The 23871-nt window shown below is 36.3% G+C and overlaps 1 protein-coding gene and 1 non-coding gene across 3 annotated transcripts in view; one reads left to right on the forward strand and one right to left on the reverse strand.

Annotated features, from left to right (window-relative positions):
- Positions 1-19674, forward strand: part of VPS35 (VPS35 retromer complex component) — a 29699-nt gene extending 10025 nt beyond the window's left edge. For both annotated transcript variants that reach the window (XM_030298498.1, XM_030298499.2), the window contains exons 5-17: positions 287-469; positions 2107-2320; positions 3503-3586; positions 3989-4098; positions 7845-7941; positions 8040-8188; positions 10151-10358; positions 11110-11265; positions 13885-14007; positions 15856-16035; positions 16533-16772; positions 17885-18028; positions 18679-19674. In XM_030298498.1, coding sequence (XP_030154358.1) covers positions 287-469; positions 2107-2320; positions 3503-3586; positions 3989-4098; positions 7845-7941; positions 8040-8188; positions 10151-10358; positions 11110-11265; positions 13885-14007; positions 15856-16035; positions 16533-16772; positions 17885-18028; positions 18679-18858 — 2068 coding nt within the window. In that variant the 3' untranslated portion in view covers positions 18859-19674. The remainder of the gene's footprint in view (positions 1-286; positions 470-2106; positions 2321-3502; positions 3587-3988; positions 4099-7844; positions 7942-8039; positions 8189-10150; positions 10359-11109; positions 11266-13884; positions 14008-15855; positions 16036-16532; positions 16773-17884; positions 18029-18678) is intronic.
- On the reverse strand, positions 1194-1266 carry TRNAR-CCU. Its single transcript has one exon. It is a non-coding gene; the product is annotated as a tRNA-Arg (tRNA).
- Positions 19675-23871: the final 4197 nt, after the last annotated feature.

The following is a 23871-nucleotide window of genomic DNA, read 5'->3' on the forward strand; positions in this document are numbered from 1 at the left end:
TGTGCTGACAGCAGAAAGTCCGATGCGGGGCTTGAACCCACAAACCACGAGATCATGACCTGAGCTGAAGTCAGATGTTTAACTGACTGACCCACTCAGGCACTGTGGTTATATTATAAATTAGATATTTTTTCATTGTGCAGAAGAAAAACATGGTTCCTGTCTTAATAGGTTTGTAGTCAGTATGTTTGGACATAATCAAATTCTTGACTTGAATATTTTTTACTTATTTATTTATTTTTGAATATTTTATTTTTAATAAAATATTTTCTCATAATTCCCCTAGTTATCTATTGATCACAGTTGGAGTTGTATACGTCAAATCGTTTCCTCAGTCCAGGAAAGATATTTTGAAAGATTTGGTAGAAATGTGTCGTGGTGTGCAACATCCCTTGAGAGGTTTATTTCTTCGGAACTATCTTCTTCAGTGTACCAGAAATATCTTACCTGATGAGGGAGAGCCAACAGAGTAAGTGATTTTCTTTCTTGATTTAGTTGTAAGATTTTTTTGTTGTAGAATATGCAAGAAGTATAGAAAAGTGTTTGTAAGAAAATAAATCTCAGTAATTCTCCTCCCCACACCCAACTAGCGACTTGTAGCATTTCATGTATGTATTTCCCTTGTGATACAGAACTCTTGAGCATGTGTGGTGTGATGTAAAATGTACTATTATGAAATTTATGTCTGTGGATTATTAGAACCTGCTTTTTTCATTTAACACAATTGGGAGCATTTTTCCATTATGTTAAGTATTCTTTGAAACTGTGACCTTTTAAATTACATTTATGATGAATTCATGAGGTATGATTAACTTTTTCCACAAGTGAGGCTAATTTTCATATTGTTTCTTGAGTATCTTATCAGTTTTATAATTTATGGACTGGATAACCTGGATATAAGAGACTTAAGTTATCTGTGTACACAAATTACATATTAACTCCAAAACTGAAAAAACAAAAGTCTTTCAGTGAGAGCCCCATCTCTTGTGTGACCAGTATTCTAGTACCCACATCCATTGCACTTTTATTCTACAAGTGTAGATAGTCAGCCAGCTGTGGTCTTCAACCAACTAGATGAACTATTTATGTGAAGATTCTGTAGATTGAAGAACTTAATTTCTTTTTGTTTAATTTTATTTATTCATTTATTCATTTTTATTATTTTTTTATTATTATTTTTTAGGTAATCTCTACACCCAACATGGGGCTTGAACCCGTGACCCTGAGATCAGGAGTCACGTGCTCTACCAACTGAGCCAGCCAGGCACCCCTTATTTATTTATTCATTTATTTCTAAGGTGCACAATTCGATAGTTTTTAGTATATCTACATCAGTTCCTTTTTAAGGGAAAAAGAATATAATAAAAATTTACCATGCATGTGACAAAGTTAAACAGTATAGAAGAGATAAAAACTTAACAGTGCTGAGGAGATGGCAAGGTTATTTGTTTTATTATGATTTGTCACTTTTGAGCATTTATTTTTTATTTTTTTAAAGTGTATTTATGTATTTTTTGAGTGAGAGAATCCCAAGAAAATAGATGTAGGGCTTGAACTCATGAACTGTGAGGTCATGATCTCAGCCATAGTCAAGAGTTGGACGCTTAAGTGATTGAGCCACCCAGGCACCCCAGTTTTGAGCATTTAATTAGGCAGTCGTTAAAAAATTTTGAAAACTGTGTTTCCTATCCTAGAAGATGAAAAATAAGCAGGAAATAACATAGTCTCTTCCCTCTCAAAGCTTATATTCCAATTGGAACCATAAAAAGTTCGATAAAATGATGTAGTTAGTATGTTATTAGTATCAAGTTTTTTAGGCTTTTTGAATTAATGGAGTTGCTGTAAGAACAAGTTGGCCCCGGATAGAGAGTGGGGGAAAGTTTTTTGTCCCTTTGTACTTGTACCGTGTTCTCTACCTGGTATTTTTTTTCTCTTGAGTCTGTTTTCCTTGAAATTGAACACTAAGCCAATGAAGTTAAAATTTCTAATAGAAAACATTGACATATTAATGCAATAAGGAAATGCACAAAGGAGAGGGATAACAGTAAAGCTGGTCCTATGGCATAAATAGTGTATATAAAGAATTTTTCAACTGTCTCTTTGCAGTGAAGAAACAACTGGTGATATCAGTGATTCCATGGATTTTGTACTACTCAACTTTGCAGAGATGAACAAGCTCTGGGTGCGAATGCAACATCAGGGACATAGCCGAGATAGGGAAAAAAGAGAACGAGAAAGACAAGAACTCAGAATTTTAGTGGGAACAAATTTGGTGCGCCTCAGTCAGTTGGAAGGTGTAAATGTGGAACGTTACAAACAGGTTTATATCCTTTTACTTGTCACTTTTTCTTACGTCATGAGGTATATAAATTGAGGTCTAATTTTTACAAATATTTTTATTAAATAATACTACATTGAAAACCATTTTAAAACTAAAGAAGATTTAAGTAAATTGATTTTCAGTTTGTGTTTGTGGATTGGAAGACTCAATATTAAGATACCAATTTTTCTGAAATTGAGATTAACTACATATTACTGTAGATTTACTCTAAAACTACAGTAAGATAATGTGATATTGGTGGAAGGGATAAACACATAAATCAGTGGGAGGAATAAAGCAGAGATTGACAAGCTTTTTCTAGAAAGGAAAAATAGTAATATATTTTTTTATTTTACAAGCCATGTTGTCTACAACACTAACTCTGCAGGTATAGTGAAAAACAACCACAGACAATATAGAAGTAATGTACAAAAACAGATACTTGAGCTAGATTTGCTGAGCCCTGGAAAAGAGAATCCAGAATGGGCCCTGTCATATATGATAAATTACTTTTGATAAAAGTACCATTACTTTTCAACAAATGGTTCTGGAACAATTGGACATCTGTGTGCAAACAAAACCCTTGAACTGTGACCCATTCTCATACCATGTAGAAAAAGTCAAAAATGGATCAGGGGTGTAAATATAAAACCTAAAACCATAAAACTTTTAAGGTTTTTTTTTTTTAATGTTTATTTTTGAGAGAGAGCATGTGAGAGAGTGGGGGAGGGGCAGAGACAGCAGAAACATAGAAGCAGGCTCCAGGCTCTGAGCTGTCAGCTCAGAGCCCAACATGGGGCTCAAACTCACAAACCGCCAGATCATAACCTGAGCCAAAGTCGAACACTTAACCGACTGAGCACTCAGGCACCTATAAAACTTTTAGAAGAAAACACAAAGGAAATCTTTATAATATTGAATTAGACAAAGACTTCTTAGGGCACAAAAGGCACAAATTATAAAAGAAAAAATTGATAAAATGAACTTCGTCCTAAATGACTTACTAAATAGAAGCCCAGAATTTTTTACTTAAATTTTTATTTAAAAATTCTTCTGTAAAATGTTAAAGTTTAAAAATGAAATAGGGGTAAGAAAAATCTAAAGTAAGATTTTCAAATTAATAGTTTATGTTATTAGAGGAGTGGTTTAGGATTTAAAAATAATTTTTTTTAACTCTTTTAGATTGTTTTGACTGGGATATTGGAACAAGTTGTGAATTGTAGGGATGCTTTGGCTCAAGAATATCTCATGGAGTGTATTATTCAGGTAAGTGAGAACATTTCACTTTTTAAAAGGACTCATTTTGTCTTTCATTAATTTTCATTGTTTTGAAAAAAATCTTGATAGAATATCAGCTGGCCTCAGTAAAGGATTTTCTCTTAATGATAACTTCATCTTTGTATTGATGTGTTTTTTCTCCCCAAAATGTAGGGAAGAGTAGTTTTCATGTTTTCTAGTTCTCATTTGTTTTAGTTTAATTGTAGATGTACTTTGGTTATTGGAATATTTCTGTCTGGCCTTATGTTTAAAGAGACTCAAAAGTAATGTATTTGAATTTAGTTGTGTAAGATTAAACGATTGTTTCCACTAATATGACCTTTGCCGTAAATCCAGAATATAATGTGAAATACTTTTACTTGTATCACTCAATTATTATTTGATTTTCAGGTTTTCCCTGATGAATTCCACCTTCAAACTTTGAATCCTTTTCTCCGGGCCTGTGCTGAGTTACACCAAAATGTAAATGTGAAAAACATAATCATTGCTTTAATTGATAGGTAAGCATTTCCAACACTGCAGGGCAGTGTTTTGACTTGGAACTAATAAACTTAAAACATTTCTGTGAATTACTTATTTCTGTTACATCTTTATTAATGATTTTAATGTAATTACATTATGAACATTTAGTTCTGTAAGTATGAGTACCTACCAGGTGCTTGCCTAGCTTAGGCATGAGAAGAGGCTTAGCAGCAGGCATGGAGATAATGAATACTCTTGTTCTTTTGTTTTAAAAAATTTTTTTAAATGTTTTTTGTTTTGGGAGAGAGAGCATGTGTGCAAGCACAGGAGGGGTAGGCAGAGAGAGAGTGAGACACAGAATCCAAAGCAGGCTTCAAGCTCTCAGCTGTTAGCACAGAGCCCAATGTGGGGCTCGAACTCATGAGCCGTGAGATCATGACCTGAGCCGAAGTTGGATGCTCGACTGACTGAGTCACCCAGGTGCCCCATGAATACTCTTAATCTAGACATTTAATTGGCATTTAAATTGGCAATGTTATACAGATTCATTACTTAAATCTTACAAATCCAAAGAACAAAATTTGTTTTTTACAATAATGAAAGTTACCTTTTAGTGGGAACTGATTTGATTTGGGAGTCTTTTTTTTTTTTTATCAAGTATTCATTAAATAGAGATGATTAAGAATGTTTAGGTAATCACTCTATCACATTTTTTTAAAGAAGAATTTTGAAATATTAAATATGTTTAGTAAATTCCTTTTAGGTTTAAATTTTACTTTAGCCAGTGGTCTTGGGTGAAAGTATAAAACTTTGCCTTTGATAATGGTTTTAATGAGTGCCTGCTTGGCAACTATGCTGAGTGCCAGGATATAATAGGTGTCCTGCTTGTGAGCTTACACATCATTGACGTAATGAAACCAGAAACCCAAGTGAAGATTTATTTCTGCAAATACATTTTGTTATATTTTAAATACCTAAGTTGTTAAAGTCTGAGAATTTATATAGCAAATTCTCCAAGTTATCTCTTCAAACCTGGGCAGCAAGAATTACATGCAAATTGGGCATACTCTTAAGGGAAGCTGATAATGGAATTTATCTTTTATTTTATTTTATTTTTTATTTTATTTTTTATTTTTTACAATTAACATCCAAATTAGTTAGCATACAGTGCAACAATGATTTCAGGAGTAGATTCCTTAGTGCCTCTTACCCATTTTGCCCCTCCCCCCTCCCACAAGCCCTCCAGTAACCCTCAGTTTGTTCTCCATATTTATGAGTCTCTTCTGTTTTGTCCCTCTCCCTGTTTTTTATATTATTTTTGTTTCCTTTCCCTTATGTTCATCTGTTTTGTCTCTTAAAGTCTTCATATGAATGAAGTCATGATTTTTGTCTTTCTCTGACTGACCAATTTCATTTAGCATAATAACCTCCAGTTCCATCCACATACTTGCAAATGGCAAGATTTCATTCTTTTTGATTGCCGAGTAATACTCCATTGTATATATATACCACATCTTCTTTATCCATTCATCCATCGATGGACATTTGGGCTCTTTCCATACTTTGTCAATTTTGATAGTGCTGCTATAAACATGGGGGTGCATGTGTCCCTTTGAAACAGCATACCTGTATCCCTTGGATAAATGCCTAGTAGTGCAATTGCTGGGTTGTAGGGTAGCTCTATTTTTAGTTTTTTGAGGAACCTTCATACTGGTTTCCAGAGTGGATGCACCAGCTTGCATTCCCATGGAATTTATCTTTTAAAGATTGCTCTTTAAAATCATGGTTGTTGAGGGGCGCCTGGGTGGCGCAGTCGGTTAAGCGTCCGACTTCAGCCAGGTCACGATCTCGCGGTCCGTGAGTTCGAGCCCCGCGTCGGGCTCTGGGCTGATGGCTCAGAGCCTGGAGCCTGTTTCCGATTCTGTGTCTCCCTCTCTCTCTGCCCCTCCCCCGTTCATGCTCTGTCTCTCTCTGTCGCAAAAATAAATAAACGTTGAAAAAAAAAATTAAAATCATGGTTGTTGAATACATTTGTCACTTTAATGCATTTTTATCCATATCTATTTGATTAGACTTCAAAGCATATGGCAAAATTGGCCTATTGAAGATCTATGTATAGTATAAAATATGTATATATAGTAAGAATTCAGTGAAATGAGACATCATTGACAAAACTGTTCAGTTAAAAATGAATTGACCACTTTCTTACTACACAAAAATAAACTCAAAATGCATTAAAGACCTAAATGTGAGATGGAAGCCATAAAAATCCTACAAGAGAGTACAGGCAATAATTTCTCTGATATTGGCCATAGGAACATTTTTTTAGATATGTCTCCTGAGGCAAGGGAAATAAAAGCAAAAATAAACTATTGGGACTATATCAAAAAGTTTCTGGGGCACCTGGATGGCTCAGTTGGTTACTTGTCTGACTCTTGATTTCAGCTCATGTCATGACCTCAAAGTTCATAGGATTGAACCCCATGTCAGGCTTGGTGCTAGTGCAGAGCCTGCTTGGTATTCTCTCTCCCTCTTTCTTTGTCCCTTCCCTGCTTGCTTACTCTCTTTCTCAAAATAAATAAATTAAAAAAAAAGTTTCTGCATAGTGAAGGAAACAGTTAACAAAACTAAAAGGTAGCCTACTGAATGGGAAAAGGTATTTGCAGATGACGTATCCAATAAAGGGTTAGTTTCCAAAATATATAAAGAACTGATAAAACTGAACACCCAGAAAACAATCCACTTAAAAAAATGGGCCAAAGACATGAACAGACATTTCTCCAAAGACCTACAGATGGCCGACAGGCATGTGAAAAGGTGCTCAATATCACTCATCATCAGGGAAATACAAATCAAAACTACAATGAGATGATTGATACCTCACACCTCTCAGAATGGCTAAAATCAAAAATCTAAGAAACAATAGTGTTGGTGAGGATATGGAGAGAAGAGAACCCTCTTGCACTGTTGATTGGAAGTCAGACTGGAATAGCTACTGTGGAAGACAGTATGGAGGTTCCTCAAAAACTTAAAAACAAATCTACCCTACAATCCAATAATCGCACTACTGCGTATCTACCCCAAAAATACAAAAACACTAATTCAAAGGGATACATACACCCCTGTGTTTAGCACATTATTTGCAATAGCCAAATTATGTAAGCAGCCCAAGTGCCCTTGCCCATGGATAGATGAATGGATAAAGAAGATGTGTTATATATATACACATATGTTTAGTCATAAAAAAAGAATGAAATCTTGCCATTTGCAATGACAATGTATTTGCTAGAGAGTGTTATGCTAACTGAAATAAGTCAGAGAAAGACAAATACCATATGATTTCACTCATGTAGAATTTAAGAAACAAAACAAATGAGCAAAGGAAAGAAAAGACACATCCCAAGAAACAGATTCTTAACTGTAAAGAATAAACTGGTGGTTACCAGAGAGGAGGTGGGGGGTGGGGAATAGGTGAAATAGGTGATGGGGATTAAGGAGGGCACTCACTCGTCATGAGGATGGGGTGATGTATGGAATAATTTAATCACTATACTGTACACTGAAACTGATAGAATGCTGTTATACTAGAATTAAAATAAAAACTTAATTAAAAAATGAATGGAGGGAATGGCTCAATTCCACGTTCTTTTTTAAAATCTTTTTTAATGTTCTAGGAGAAATACCTTGTAGAAAATACAGTAAGGTATAAAGAATAAAATGTCACCCATGATCCCACCACTCAAATCCCTGTATTTGTTAAAATAAAGATTGTTTTCTTTTTCAGATTAGCTTTATTTGCTCACCGTGAAGATGGACCTGGAATCCCAGCAGATATTAAACTTTTTGACATATTTTCGCAGCAGGTGGCTACAGTAATACAGGTTTGAATGGCTTTTCTAAATTCTCAAAACTTGGAAACTTCTCAGCTGGTATATCCTTTTGTGATTGTTTAAATTCTGTGGTTTTCTAAACATTTCAGTCTAGACAAGACATGCCTTCTGAGGACGTTGTGTCTTTACAAGTCTCTCTCATTAATCTTGCTATGAAGTGTTACCCTGATCGTGTGGACTATGTTGATAAAGTTCTAGAAACTACAGTGGAGATATTTAATAAGCTCAACCTTGAACAGTAAGTCAAAGTTACATCTTTGTAAAAACCCTCATAAAACACTTTTTTAATCCCAGATTTGTTATTCTTAATTGCTTTTGGAAATGTTAGCATTTGTCTGAAGTGTTTGTTAGATTGACTTGCTTGGTGTTACAGAGCAGAAAGTGCCAACCAATTCCTTGATTATGTACATTGATAAAGTAGTGGCACTCATGGAGTATAAGCAGTCTTTCCATTTCAGAATATGAATGAGTTTTCAAACTGGTAAGAAAATTAACAGTTCATCTTTGAACAATGTTGGGATTAGGAGCACTGACCTTGTGTACAATTGAAAAATTGCTTAGAACTTTTTACTCCCCCAAAACTTAGCTACTGATAGCCTACTGTTGACCAGAAGCCTTAACAACAAAAAACAGCTATGAACACGTATTTTCTACGTTCTATGTATTATATACTGTATTCTTACAGTCAAGTAAGCCAGAGAAAAGAGAAAATTATAAGAATATTACAGGAAGAGAAAATAACATTTCATACTACTGTACTGTATTTGTAGAAAAACATCATGTATAAGTGGGCCTGCACAATTCAAATCTGTGTGGTTCATGGGTCAACTGTTTATGTTAAGCAGTGTTTCCATAAGAAGTGATTTCCTGCAGATGAATAAGTTTTGAAAAATTAGAAACATATATATTTAAGGTGTGAAAATTAAATTGGTTTGAAATATTTTTCTATTTTGAGCTTTGATTTTGATACCATCAAGGAAAGTTGATTTTGTTACCTACTTGGGAGCTTCCTCAACTATGCTGTCCTAGTCTGTGGCATCCTCTAGTGGCCACCGTGGGCAATTCTGGTCCCTTTACCTTTTCACCAGCAGTCCTCCTACTGTCCCATCCTGCATTGCATCTGAACATGGGGTCAATTATTTTTTAATAATTAAAAAGTATATTTTTAATAATAAAATTATTCATAATTTTATTTCATACCATCTTTTTCCTTTCCATCTCCTTTCTGGTGGTTTAGCTACATCAGGAAGATTTCTCATTTTCCTTTTACCTCCTTTTATTTGGCACTCCACCCCCCTTTTTTTGGTTATTTCCATTTTTTTTTGAACTGAAAAACATTCCAGATCTTGAATGTTAAATATGAGAGAAAATTAAATTATGTATCTACATTCCCCCACCAAGTAAGTTTTAAAGTAAAATTAGACAAAATAAGGAATTAGAAATCCCAACCTCTAAAGGTCTTATAAATGCCCGGATATGCCTCATCTCAACAGAATGCTGCTATGAGCTACTACCTTGAATTTAGCCTGCTTTTCCTTAATCACCAACATCTGATGCAGAAGAAACTGTTTTGTAGAGGTGCTAGTTTTGCATGGGTTTTTCTTACTACTGATTTTCATCATGAATATACAGTATTTATTGGCTACCCAGGAACTTAACTACCACTTAAAATACTTTTCTTAGAAATGTCAAATTCTAGATAGTTATTTTACCTCAAGCTGTACAACCTGGTCATTGAGTTGGAGAGTGTTACATCTTATTTGTATTAATGGAAAATTAAGAGGTGAATACGTGTTTGTGTTTAGATAGACATCTCTATCTTCTTGAAGAAGGTCATTGGAGTATTTTGAGATGGCATGATTCACTTGACTTATTTCCTTTAATGTATAAATGAAAAATTTTTTTTTTTCAACATTTATTTATTTTTGGGACAGAGAGAGACAGAGCATGAACGGGGGAGGGGCAGAGAGAGAGGGAGACACAGAATCGGAAACCGGCTCCAGGCTCCGAGCCATCAGCCCAGAGCCTGACGCGGGGCTCGAACTCACGGACCGCGAGATCGTGACCTGGCTGAAGTCGGACGCTTAACCGACTGCGCCACCCAGGCGCCCCTAAATGAAAAATTTTTATGCAATGAGTTTTTCATATATATAGAAAGCTAATTTTATTCATTAAAGAGCTGTTGTTTTTCTTTTTGTAGTATTGCTACCAGTAGTGCAGTTTCAAAGGAGCTCACCAGACTTTTGAAGATACCTGTTGACACTTACAACAATATTTTAACAGTCTTGAAATTAAAACATTTTCACCCACTTTTTGAGTATTTTGACTATGAGTCCAGAAAGAGCATGAGTTGTTATGTGCTTAGTAATGTTCTGGATTATAACACCGAAATTGTCTCTCAAGACCAGGTAAGAGAATACCAACATGCTATATTAGGAAAACAGACAATGTAGTTAGGATTTTAGATCTTGAGAAAGACACATGAGATGGGAGGAGAGAGTAATGCTAAAAAAGGTTATAATTAGCTACTCATTATATAAATCAGAAATTAGAAAAAAATATATATATGTATAAAGAAGAAATTATAATCTCACCAGTAAGAGAATAATACTGTTAATTAATATTTGGTGCATCTTTTGGATGGAACTAAATGGTATTATGCTAAGTGAAATCAGAGAAAGACAAATATCATATGATTTCACTCATATGAGGACTTTAAGACACAGAACAGGTGAACATAAGGGAAGGGAAGCAAAAATAATATAAAAACACAGAGGGGGACAAAACATAACAGACCCTTAAGTATGGAGAACAAACAGAGGGTTGCTGGAGGGGTTGTGGGAGGGGGATGGGCTAAATGGGTAAGGGGCATTAAGGAATCTACTCCTGAAATGATTGTTATACTATATGCTAACTAACTTGGATGTAAATTAAAAAATAAATTATTAAAAAAAATAAAATAAAATGCCAAAAAAAAATTTGGTGCATCTCTTCCAGACTCTTGTCTATATCTGTATCAACATATGTAAACTTTCTTATAACAAAAGGAATTATATTGTTAATACTATTTGATAACTTTATACAATTAGAAACACTTTTGACTGATTTTATATGCTGATAGTTTCACTTCAATGGGTTTCTGTGTCTCTTGTGTTATAGGTGGATTCCATAATGAATTTGGTATCCACATTGATTCAGGATCAGCCAGATCAGCCCATAGAAGACCCTGATCCAGAAGACTTTGCTGATGAGCAGAGTCTTGTGGGCAGATTCATTCATCTTCTACGGTCTGAGGACCCTGACCAGCAGTACTTGGTATGAGTTAACTCAGTTATACAGCTTCATCAGCTCCTAGTGAAATCACATGTAGATGTGACTTGAATGGTCTGATGCAGCTGTGGCCTTAGAAAGTTTAAAAAAAATTGCAGCCGAATAAGATTAAGTGACATCCATGGACTTTCACTTTATATATAAATGCATAATTGTGAGCTTATTGGGAATAAGTTGGTTGCTCTAGTTTCATTGAAGACTTCTTAAGAATTACAGAAAGCCCATCCTCCTTTAGTTGGGTGTTCAGTACTCATTCCATGTTCATTTTCTTTTTCAACTGTGCTGTTTTTAGAATTGTCCACTGTTTATTATAATAAAATTTAAAGTATAAACAGCAGTCCTCATATTCAGTTGTATTTATGTTTCGAAGGTTTGAAAATATAAGTTGTATGTGTTTGCCACATTGAAAATTTATGAAAACACTTTAGAATTGAAATTGTCTTTTTTTCTTAACCTCTTTTTCTTGGTAAAGAGCGATCAGTTGAGGTTCTCCCTTTGTTTATCATTAGTCCTCAGTAAATCTTTGTGAAATGAATAACATGTTGCCTGAGTAGGAATATTGGTGACTGATACCAGATGATTTGTTTTAATGAAAGGTAGCACAGATGGCTGTTTAATTATTGTTTGGGCAAGGTGTAGTTTAACTGTTGTTAGATACATGAAGCTCTATAGTTAGACTGCTAAAATGAGGAACATTTTTATTTGAGGTTGAGTCCTGACTTTCTCCTTCTATTGATTTCTTTTGTTATAGTTGACACTCTTGTACTCCTTCATAAGCAGTGTGAAAAAGAAGCTGATTTCTATTGGCAAGATGATAGTCTTTGACTTGGCTTAATGATAAACATTCAGGGCACTCCAGTGTCACATTCTGTGCACTGTGTGTGATCTGTGTACGATGATTGGCTGATTGTTCAGATATTTTAAGTGATCCCCTTATGCTACGTTGGTTTTCACTTTTTCTTGCATACCAAATGTAGTGGTAGGAAGTATGCCTTCCACATCTAGCCAATTGATTTTGCCTATGTACTGAGAATTAAGACAAGGATTATTAGCTCTGACTCCCCAAGGGGGAATGCATTCTCTTATCTGTCTATTATATCAGAGGATATTTTGTGAATACAGAATCTGAATATGTCACACAGTGTGTCACACATATTAAAAAATATTTCATGAATATTTGTGTTTTTTCTGAAAAACCTGATGTTTCACAATGGTTCTTTTTAAAGTATATTGTCATTTCTTTTGACTTTAATGGTATTTTTTTTTTTTTTTTCCTGAATTAGGAGGTATGACATACCAGCAATGTGCATATAACTGTTTTTGCATCCTACTAATAGCCAACATTTTCTAAGCACTTGCCTTGTGTCAGGAACTGGTAACACTTCACATGTATTACTTGATCTTCCCAACAACCCTAGGAGAAATATACTACCCCATTTTTCAAATGAAACTTTTATAGCTAAGAGAAGGTAAATACTTTACTCAGGGTCACTCAGATAGTAAGTGTTAGAAACTACTTTTATTTTTTTATTTTTTATTAAAAAATTTTTTTAATGTTTATTTTTGAGAGAAAGAGGGGCAGAGTATAAGCAAGGGAGGGGCAGAGAGAGAGGAGACACAGAACCCGAAGCAGGTTCCAGGCACTGAGCTCTCAGTACAGAGCCTGATGTGGGGCTCGGACCCACGAACTGCAAGATCATGACCTGAGCTGAAGTCAGATGCTTAACTGACTGAGCCACCCAGGTACCCCTAGAAACTACTTTTAAATGTAAGTCTGTGTTCAGAGCCTACAGTCTTTTTATATTTTTTAATTTATTTTTTAATTATCTATTTATTAAAAAAATTTTTTTTAATGTTTATTTTTGAGAGAGAGAGAGAAAGAGCAAGAGCAGAGGAGGGGCAGAGAGAGAGGGAGACACAGAATCCAAAACAGGTTCTAGGCTCTGAGCCATGAGCAGTGAATACATGACTCAACTGAAATTGGACACTTAACCGACTGAGCCACCCAGGTGCCCCTAATTTTAGTCTTATTTATTTTTTTAGTTTGTTTATTTATCTTGAAAGAGAGAGGCAGAGTGCGTGCGCCAGCGGGGGAGGAGTGTTGGGGGGGTTGTGGTGGTGGAGAGAATCCCAAGCAGGCTCTCCACTGTCAGCGCAGAGCCCTATGTGGGGCTTGAACCCATGAACTGTGAGATTATGACCTGAGCCGAAGTCAAGAGTTGGACACTTAATCGACTGAGCCACCCAGGTTCCCCCAGAGCCTGCAGTTTTTATAAACACAGTATACTATGTACATATGTATATGAAAATATGTGTACATCTGTCATTGTCTCTGCTTGTATAGCCTTGGGCAGATTACCTTTGAACCTCGGGTTTCTTCATTTGTGAAATGGGGTTACTATCTGTCTTGGTTGCGATGTTGATTGTATTGACCCAGTGAGATAAGAAATGTAAAGCATCTACTGTAAAGCCTGCTGCATATTAGATACAGTAAAAAATGGTAGCAATGACAATGATTAGAGCCCTCATTTAATTTTATAAATGGGTAATCATAGTTCAGGAAAGATTAATGTTTTGGGTTTTGTTTTTTTTTGGGGGGATCAGATTTTAAACACGGCACGAAAACATTTTGGAGCTGGTGGAAATCAACGGATTCGCTTCACACTGCCACCTTTGGTATTTGCAGCTTACCAGCTGGCGTTTCGCTACAAAGAGAATTCTAAAGTGGTGGGTTGACTTTTAAGTATGTCATTACTTTTTTTTCTTTCTTTCTTCATCTGTATGTGTTATTTATTATAGAAATTGAGACATATAAAAAAATAGACAATGGTATAATAAAATTCCAGTTTCAATAAGTCAATTCATTATGCATCCTGTATTAAGTGTTCCTAACAGTGGTGTTGGTAGATTGCATAGTAGCTGAGGGATCACATAAAAACACTTAGAAATGAAAGATTAAAACAGTATAAATTTATGCTAGGAGTTTTTCCTGTATTTAAAGATTACTTGTGAGACATTGATAAGTTTATTAGAGAATTGGCTCAGAGTGCTTTAGTTTAGGAATGATTTTACTTTCTTAGGGTCTTTACCAATTCTAAAGTGATACAGTAATCTCATGTAGAGGTTGCAAGTACATAACAGGTAAGGTCTGATTCAAGGTAGCTTTGCCTAATGAAAGGGCCTGACATTGCATAATAACCTCTCTCCAAAAGCCTAAAATTGAATTATTTTATGAATTGTGTACATTTTTTTACACACTTATTCCTTAAGTAGAATCATGACTTAAGTCTTCGATAATACAGTTTTATAGAAAATACTTAAATATAGCATACCTGATAGTTGGACAGTCAGTGTTAAGGAGTAAGCCTCGGTAAACTTACTTTTCTAATAGTGGAGAAGCAGATTTATTTAGTGGATATGCCAGCATGACATAGCAGCTTTTGGCCAGTTTTTATCATGCCAGCCACTCATTTAGACCCTTTTCCAGCATTCTATGTATAGATTTTGGCGAAAGTAACAATGGAAATAGCAGCCAGCATTTACTACGTGCCGTATACTATGCCGAGGACTGTGTATATACTTGGATTATTGCATTTAATCCTTGACTATTATCTGATTTTAAAAATGAAAAGAATTGATTGCTTTAATAAGAAATTTTGATGGTTAAACATGGATAAAATATCTAACCTCACTAGTAATTACAACAATGAACCTCTGTTTTAGAAATTAAACTGGTAAAAAGGAAAGAAAAATAAGGTTCAGCAGTGGCAATGGTGTGATGATAATTCTCATCTGGTAATGGTGGGTATGTGAAATAGTACAGTCTTTCTAGAAAACTCTGGCATTATGTAAGTAGAGCCTTAAAAGAGCTAATAAAGTCCACTTCTAAGAATTTATACTAAGGAAATAATTAAGGATTCAATAAATCTTTATGTATACAGAGCATTCATTGTCATATTGCAGATTATTTCCAAAGGGAGTAGTTAAGTAAGTTATCCTACATCCAGTTTGTGAAAAGTTTCTAGTCATTAAAATGATTTCCAGTAACTTCGTATCATGAGGAAAAGTTATGACAAAATAAGTGAAGGGTGCAAGTATATGCAGCACGAACCCAGTTTTACTCTTCTGGTGAGTTAAAGTAGAAAACAAAACCAGAACAGAGATCCTAGTTAGTTATGATTTGCATAGACAAAAAAGAAGACCTTAACATCAGAATGTTATTACTGATTATTGCTGGATGGTAGATTTAGGGATGATTTCAATTTTTAAAATTCTTTGGTTTATTTTCTTAATTCTGTCCAGTTGGGGTATGTGTTGATTTTCTGATGAGAAAAAACAAATGCCAAATATACAAAAATGGTCAAGTCAGTAACTACAAATTGATGTTTTGAGAAGACATTGTGCTTGATTCATTTGTGTGCTTTATAAATGAAACAGAAGAAGGATACCAGGAGAACCTTGAGCTCAGCTTTCCTGCTTTCCCTGTTCTAAAGACATTTCACATAAAATGAATATTCTTGAGCAAGTTAATCTTGAAAGTAAGGTAATTTAAACTATTTTTTTTTTTCCTTTTAGGATGACAAATGGGAAAAAAAATGCCAGAAGATTTTTTCATTTGCTCACCAGACTATCAGTGCTTTGATCAAAGCAGAGCTGGCAGAATTACCCTTAAGACTTTTTCTTCAAGGGGCTCTAGCTGCTGGAGAAATTGGTTTTGAAAATCACGAAACAGTAGCATATGAATTTATGTCCCAGGTGATGGTCTGTTCTCCTTTCTGTGTTTAATGTTACAGTTTTGCTGTGTTCAGCCACCTGTCTGTAGTTATGGCGGTTAGTGCACATGGATTGTCTCTTAACTGAATTTGTAATTATCCCTTTCCCACCATCTTGGAACTCCTTAATACTGTAGTCATATTGATTGATTTGGAACAGGAAAATGGATCAGTTACTGGGTGCTAATGAGATTTAAGATTTCTAGGTAAGCCTAGGTAAAAGTGTTTCATGGGGTAAAAAGTACCTTTATTCAGCTTGGGAACTCTGGGTTAAACAGTAGCTAAAACAAGTTTCTTTGTTGGAAGTTGTCAGTATCTTTCCATATCAGCTGTGTCTTGTGCTTCTCCAAGGGAGGGGTCAGCATCTTGTGATCTGAAGGGGCTACAGAGTGTCTCACACGATGGGGGTTTGTTGGGAAGTACTTTAGAAAATGCTTGAGTAGATAGTAGTAAAGGTCTCTTCTGCTTCTTGTTCACCAGGCATTTTCTCTGTATGAAGATGAAATCAGTGATTCCAAAGCACAGCTTGCTGCCATCACCTTGATCATTGGTACTTTTGAGAGGATGAAGTGCTTCAGTGAAGAGAATCATGAACCTTTGAGGACTCAGTGTGCACTTGCTGCATCCAAACTTCTGAAGAAACCAGATCAGGGCCGAGCTGTGAGCACCTGTGCACATCTCTTCTGGTCTGGCAGAAACACAGACAAAAATGGGGAAGAGGTAAGGAGGAAGGTCATTCCTGGTCATAGAAGAGGGGATTGTTTGCTGGAAGTAGCTGCCGGGTCCTTGTGTGCTGGAAGTGAAGCATTTGGAGTGCTTGGAAACTTGACAAAGAAAATTGCCTTGTTTATTAAAATAAATGAAATGGATGGTAAAGTATACTGTACAGAGTTAACATACTGTGGTGAAGACCCACTTTAAGGATATTGTAACACAGCAAGTATATACTACTACCTTTAAAAAGTATACATAACAGGGATGCCTGGGTGGCTCAGTTGGTTAAGCGTCCTACTCCTGATTTCATCTCAGGTCATGATCTCATGGTTGTGAGATCAAGCCCTATGTCAGGCTCCACATGGGGCATGGAGCCTGCTTAAGATTCTCTCTGCTGGGGTGCCTGGGTGGCTCAATTGGCTAAGCGTCCGACTTCAGCTCAGGTCATGATCTCTGCAATTCGTGAGTTTGAGCCCCACGTTGGGCTCTGTGCTGACAGCTCAGAGCCTGGAGCCTGCTTCAGATTTTGTGTCCCCCTCTGTCTGCCCCTCCCCTGCTCGTAGTCTGTCTGTCTGTCTCTCTCTCTCTCTCTCTCTCTCTCAAAAATAAGTAAACATTAAAAAAGAAAATTATCTGCCTCTCTCCTGCTCACATTTTCTCTAAAAAAAGAAGAAAAAAGGTATACATAATAAATATAAAACATTTAAGATACAAATATGTAAAACAGGGACATCTGGGTGACTCAGTTGGTTAAGCATCCCACTGTTGATTACGGCTCAGGTCATGGTCTCATTGTGAGTTTGAGCCCCACTTCAAGCTTTGCACTGACAGTGTGAAGCCTGCTTGGGATTCTCTCTCTCCTTTATTTTCTCTCTCAAATAAACATTTAAAGAAATGGATACTCTTTAAAAAAGTGAATATGTAAAACAAATACATGTTTTAAAATATAGCTGTGTCTTTAAAAAAAATGAAGAGGTTTTAAATTTGTTGTGTACCTTAAAAAAGAGCCAGTGTAGGGTAGGGTTCTGTTTATTTCTTTGTGTGAAATGGGACATTTGTGATTCATTAATCTCTTTAATACTCTCCCCTTACCCCCAATCCCCTCACTTTTATTCTAGCTTCATGGAGGCAAGAGGGTAATGGAATGCTTAAAGAAAGCTCTGAAAATAGCAAATCAGTGCATGGACCCCTCTTTACAAGTGCAACTTTTTATAGAAATTCTGAACAGATATATCTATTTTTATGAAAAGGAAAATGATGCGGTAAGTAAACTATAATAAAATATTGTTAGTGAATTAATACTTCCCTTCCTGTTCTTCAGAGATCTGATACATATTAAAGTTTATGATCTTGATAACTTTTTTTTTTTAAGAGGGTCAGAGTTTAGAGAATTCACCTAGTAGTCTCTTTTATTCTCTAGTATCCTTTTCTGTCTATAGATGCATCTCTGTAACAGAAGAACTCATCATGTACAAGAAATTCTCATCTCTTTTGTTATGAATATTTTATAAAAAAAAATAGTCCCTGTCTGTTTGAAAAACACAAAATAATTTACAAATATAGTATACTGATTGGTCATCACATACAAGTTTAGAATAATTCCTAAATGAATTATCCTTTTAGCAGTACAGTGTTGAAGATTTGTAGGTTAAGTAAAATTTTGCTATTCTTTTATTGGTTTGTGATGCTCTAATTTTTATTGATTTTTTTTCATTTTGTTTTGTTGGTTGTTTTGGTGAATTGCCAATAGTTGTTGCTCAAAGCAGGGATCATGTTTTCATATGTCTTTTTTTATGATTGATTACTCTGGTGATTGGTGCGAGTAAGACAATCTTTAAAACATTTTTATTGAATTATCTTTTCTTTTTTATCGTACATGCTTGGTTATGAAACTGTGCGTGTTCTTTTGTAGGTCACAATTCAGGTTTTGAACCAGCTTATCCAAAAGATACGAGAAGACCTCCCAAATCTTGAGTCCAGTGAAGAAACAGAGCAGATTAACAAACATTTTCATAACACACTGGAGCATTTGCGTTTGAGGCGGGAGTCACCAGAATCTGAGGGGCCAATTTATGAAGGTCTCATCCTTTAAAAAGGAAACTGGCTCACCATACTTCTTTCCATGTACATCCAGTAAGGGTTTTATTATACTAGGTTTCCCCTCCATAGATTGTGCCTTTCAGAAATGCTGAGGTAGGTTTCCCGTTTCTTACCTGTGATGTGTTTTAGCCAGCACCTCCGGACACTCACCTTCAGGACCTTAATAAAACTATTCACTTCATAAGTGCTCAATCTGTCTGATCACCCCAGGTAGCATGATTGATCTGCTATTTAAAACTCCTGTGATCTGTAAACAAAACAAAACAAAAAACAAAACCCACCAATAACAAAAAAAACAGCAAACCACCACTTATCTCAGCTACTAATGAAGCCCTTCTTCCTTTATTTCGTTTTGTTGGTTGTGTAATTTCTTTCGTTACTTGGGAGTACTAACCTGAAAGTGTCTGTCTCTTTGTTCTCTAGTCCAATTTGAGATTAATTTAGAGGAAAGGGATACTGTATGTGAAATTCAGCTTGGGTTTTTCCCTAAATGCAAGATAAGGCCATGTAATATTTTCCCTAAAACTAGAATATATTAATGCATGTTTGAGAATTTTAAAGCACCATGGTCAAAACCAAAAGCTATATTTTGCATATTTGGACTCCGTCATTCATTAAGAACCTATGTTTTACTCTGGGCATATTTATCAAAATAATTTTGTTCTAAATAGCATAAAATAGAAAATTCGTGATCAGTATAATTTATGTATAACCTTCATTGTAAATTTAAGGGGAAATGCATCGTACAATTACCATGATTTTTTTTTTTTTTCACCAGTGAAACAATAAAGTTGCTATTAACAATTTTGGACTTTTTACCCTTTCATGCTAGATTTATAGAAGGAGCTAGTAGAATGCCTGTGGTTAATAGACAATCTTATGTACAACACTTGCTTGTTCATTTTAAGCTTTCATTTTAAGTACTTCTTGAGCAAGGCACCATCTATTCTTCTGTTTATACCCATTTGCTTTCCTTGGCCTTATTCTCTTCTCCTTAGGCATGGTACTTCCATATTAATTCCCAGAAGGCTCACCACCTTTATCTGTCATGTAACAAATTATTCCAAAACTTAGTGTGTTGAAACAACAGACATTTATCTCATGGTGTTCTGGCTTAGGAATTTGGGAGCAGCTTAGCCAGTGGTTCTGGCTTAGGGTGTCTCAAGATTTTGCCTGGAGCTGCAACCATCTAAAGGTTTGGTTGGGACTGGCTTCCAAGCTTATTCACATGACCATGATCTAAAGGCCTCTATTCCTTTCTTTGTGGGCCTTTACAAGGGCAGCTAGAAAGTCTTCATGACAGCAGCTGGCTTTTCCAAAGTGACCCATGTGAGAGAGGGCAAAGAGGAAACCACATGCCTTTTTATGAGCTGACCTTAGAAGTGACATACTGTTGTTTTTGCCTTCTTCTGTTTGTTAGAAAGGAGTCACTAAGACTAACTCATACTCAAGAGTAAGAGGAATTACATTAAGCTCCACCTCTTGAATGGAGACTTTGCAAATGTATGGGCATTTTCAAATGATCACCTCACTTAATAGCTTACCATCTGCCCCTTCACCCACATTGATAGACGTCTAGCACTTCTTAGGTGCTATGGTCTGAATGTTTGTATCCCCCTCTCCCCACCACCCCTGCAATTTATATGTTGAAATCCTAGCCTCCAAAGATGTTGAGTGGTGGGGCCTTTGGAATGTGCTTAGGTCGTGAGGGTGGAGTCTTACGAATGGCATTAGTGCCTTTATAAAAGAGGCCCAGAGAGCTTGCTTGCTCCTTTCCACTTTGTGAAAACACGGGTTGGCAGTATGCAACCTGGAGAAGGGCCCTCACTCAGCCATGCTGGTGCCTTGATCTTGGACTTAACACCTTCCAGAAGTATGAGAAATAAACTTCTGTTTATAAGTTACCCAGCCTATGGTATTTTGTTACAGCAGCATGAATGGACTAAGACATCAGGTTTTAAAGAATAAAGTTATAGAATTGGTACCATTAAAATCTACCAAGTATCCTAAGCTTCTCTGTAGACGCTTTTAGTCTAGCAAATCCTTTCTGTACTTTGCAGGTGCCACTTTACTCAGTATAAACTTGATTGTGGAATAGAAGTCAACATGTTCATTCTATTCACATATTTTGTGAAATACAGCTGGAGAAATAAAGATGTGACTCAAGGAGAATACTTGAATTTGAGCTCAGGAAGGTTCAGAGGTAAAATGTCAGTACAGGGTATAAAGTATTTCCCATTGTTTTGGTGAGGTGAAGAGAACAGATTTAGGAAATAAACCAAAGCTCTGCTAATCTTAATTGACACATTCCTTTACTGAACAAAAATTGGGTACCTACTATATGCCAAGTACAGGCACTGGGTATAAAGGTGAACAAGATAGGGTCCCTAGCTTTGAGAATTTTCATCTGGTGTGAAGACCAACAGTAATGTAATAAGGGTATGCCCAGGAGAGCATAGAAGTGGGGGCTGAAGGTGTTGGGGTAAAGCCTGGAGGAGGTTTGATGAATCCTCATGTGACTTCAAGTCTGTCTTTTTAGCCTTGTGAGGCTAATGCTTGACCTGCAGTCCCATATTTTATAGATGGAGCCAGGCTATCCAAGAGTGATCCATGGACTGAAGCAAGTTAAACTCTTACCTGTCTATAATGAGAAATTTTTAAAAAGTTAAAAAAGAAAAAAGGACTAAGAATTGACACACTTAAACCAGTTTGGCGATTTTATGTCTGTTGAATCTAATGAATTAGGGCTTGTGCTTTGTATGCCTGCTTCCCTGGCCTCCTTTTTTCTAGTAATTTTTATTGTGTCTTACAAAAAAAGTACTGGTTCTTGATAGACCAGGGGGAAAAAAACCCTTTGTAGGTGGAGAGAAGCACTGAGCCTAGGTCAGGCCTAATGTTGCATGGAGAATTCCAAGACTAGGGGACAGTTAGTTAGGAGGACATATCTAAGAGGTGATATGAGTGGATGACCCTTTCTCATTCTGAGATGCTGTTTTAGGACATTTCTGCCCTCCCTTTCCTATCTCCACTTGTCTGAAGTGATTCTTGGAGTCCAGATGATTGCTTTTTCACCTAGAAACTCATGCTTCTGACTGGTCCTTTAGCCATGACATTGGGAGCCATCAGATAAAGGAGCTCTGATATTACCTTGTCCACTTGGGGTCCCGGTTAGTTTGCAGGCTGTTTTATCTGTTAGTGTAGCTTAAAAGAGGGAGGTGTTGGACTTGATCAGGCATCATAGAGTGCTTTGAAGAAAAGGAAGAATGGTTGTAGTACAGTTCATGTACATCTCTCAGAGCCATTGAGAAATAGGACAGACCACAAGGAATAAGTATACCACCATAGACACTGAGAGGGGATTTAAATACAAAGTCTAGATTTCAGAGGGCTCTTCCATTACATTGCTTTCATAAGAATTCAAAGAAAAAAGTTCAAGCAGAATGGAATTGAAAGGATTTCTCAATGGCATTGTCTTTGATGATGGGAATTCCAGACTACATACTATAAATGAAAAGTGATGGGGGTGAGGAAATCTCTCAAGGAGCCTTCCTGTTTGCTATGATTGGGGGTGTCCTGGAGTTGGACAGCAGACACTGAGTCAGCTAGCCAATATCTACTCATTTGTTGTATACTTGAGTGACCTGCCCTAGGTTTGATTAAAGACTTAGGTTTTTCTGGCTTGTGGTAATTCAAAATAAGTCAGTTGGGAATGGGTAGGGAAGGACCTCATACTGCTGTTCACTCCTCTACATCACACTGCAGTGTGCCAACAAAACTAGGTCCAAGCCTCCAAAATCTCTGGAGATGTACTGTATATTTTAACCACTCATCACAGTGATTAGCCTTAGGTTAGAAATGTCTTCCTAAGATGAAGTAAAATCTTAAGCTGTGACTTTAATCTATTTTTACAAGGCAGAGCTAAGTGTAAATACAAATGGCTTCATGACCATTAGATATAATGTTAGAAAGGAGCACATTTGGGGGTGCCTGGGTGGCTCAGTTGGTAAAGCATTCTACTCTTGATTTTGGCTCAGGTCATGACCTCATGGTTGTTGAGATCAAGCCCTGCATTTCACCGAGTGAGCCACCCATGTGCCCCTGGGTTCTACCATTTTTTATCAAGCTTACTGTCTATATACAAAGGCAATGGAGTACTCAAAACTCCAATCAAAAGGGTTAATATTGGGACATCTGGCTGGCTCAGCTGGTAGAGCACGCAACTCTTGATCTCAGGGTTGTGAGTTCAAACTCCATGTTGGGTATGGAGCCTACTAAAAGAAAAGTTAAAATCTAAACTGGTGATCCTTATCAAAGAATAAAATGGGTTGACAGGATAGTGTGCAGATTCAGTAAAATTAATATAAATTTGAACCACAATGATTTTAAGCCTTAAATAGGATGTCTCTCAGGATATGGGCTATCACAAAACCATGCCTGTCAACTACTTTTATCCTTTTACACATCCCTTGGACCAGATTCTCAAGCTTTATTAAACATACAAATCACGTGGATCTTGTTAAAATGCAGATTCTGGAATTCAGCAGGTCTGTGGTAGGGCCAAAGATTCCATGTTTCTAATATGCCCCCATATAATGCTGTTGGTCCAGGGACCATACTTTTGAGTAAGAAGCCCTAGATAACAATTCCATAGACACATTTTTAATAGTACTTGCAGTAAATTGTTTCACTTGTTTCTTATAATGTAAGATGGTTCTTACATTTCCTTGTGGTAAAGACTAAGGAGAAATGTGTGGCAGTGGCCTAGGGAAGTGTTTGTAAACATCTTTCCTTTGGACAGTATAAGGGGTTTAAGCAATCTGCTCCAGGAGGCATTTCTGTCCTATGTACATATGAGGGTGGATCTTGGCTTTTCCAGGGCATAGCAGTTTGATGAAACTCTTCTGAAACTCATGTGGCATAAAGGGTACAGAACAGGATTGATAGCCGAATTCAGCCAGAGGAGCCAGAAAGACATCTCATGGAGGGAGTGCTGGATGCATATCCC

The sequence above is a fragment of the Lynx canadensis genome, chromosome E2 (assembly GCF_007474595.2).
Source record: "Lynx canadensis isolate LIC74 chromosome E2, mLynCan4.pri.v2, whole genome shotgun sequence".
Classification (NCBI taxonomy): domain Eukaryota; kingdom Metazoa; phylum Chordata; class Mammalia; order Carnivora; family Felidae; genus Lynx; species Lynx canadensis.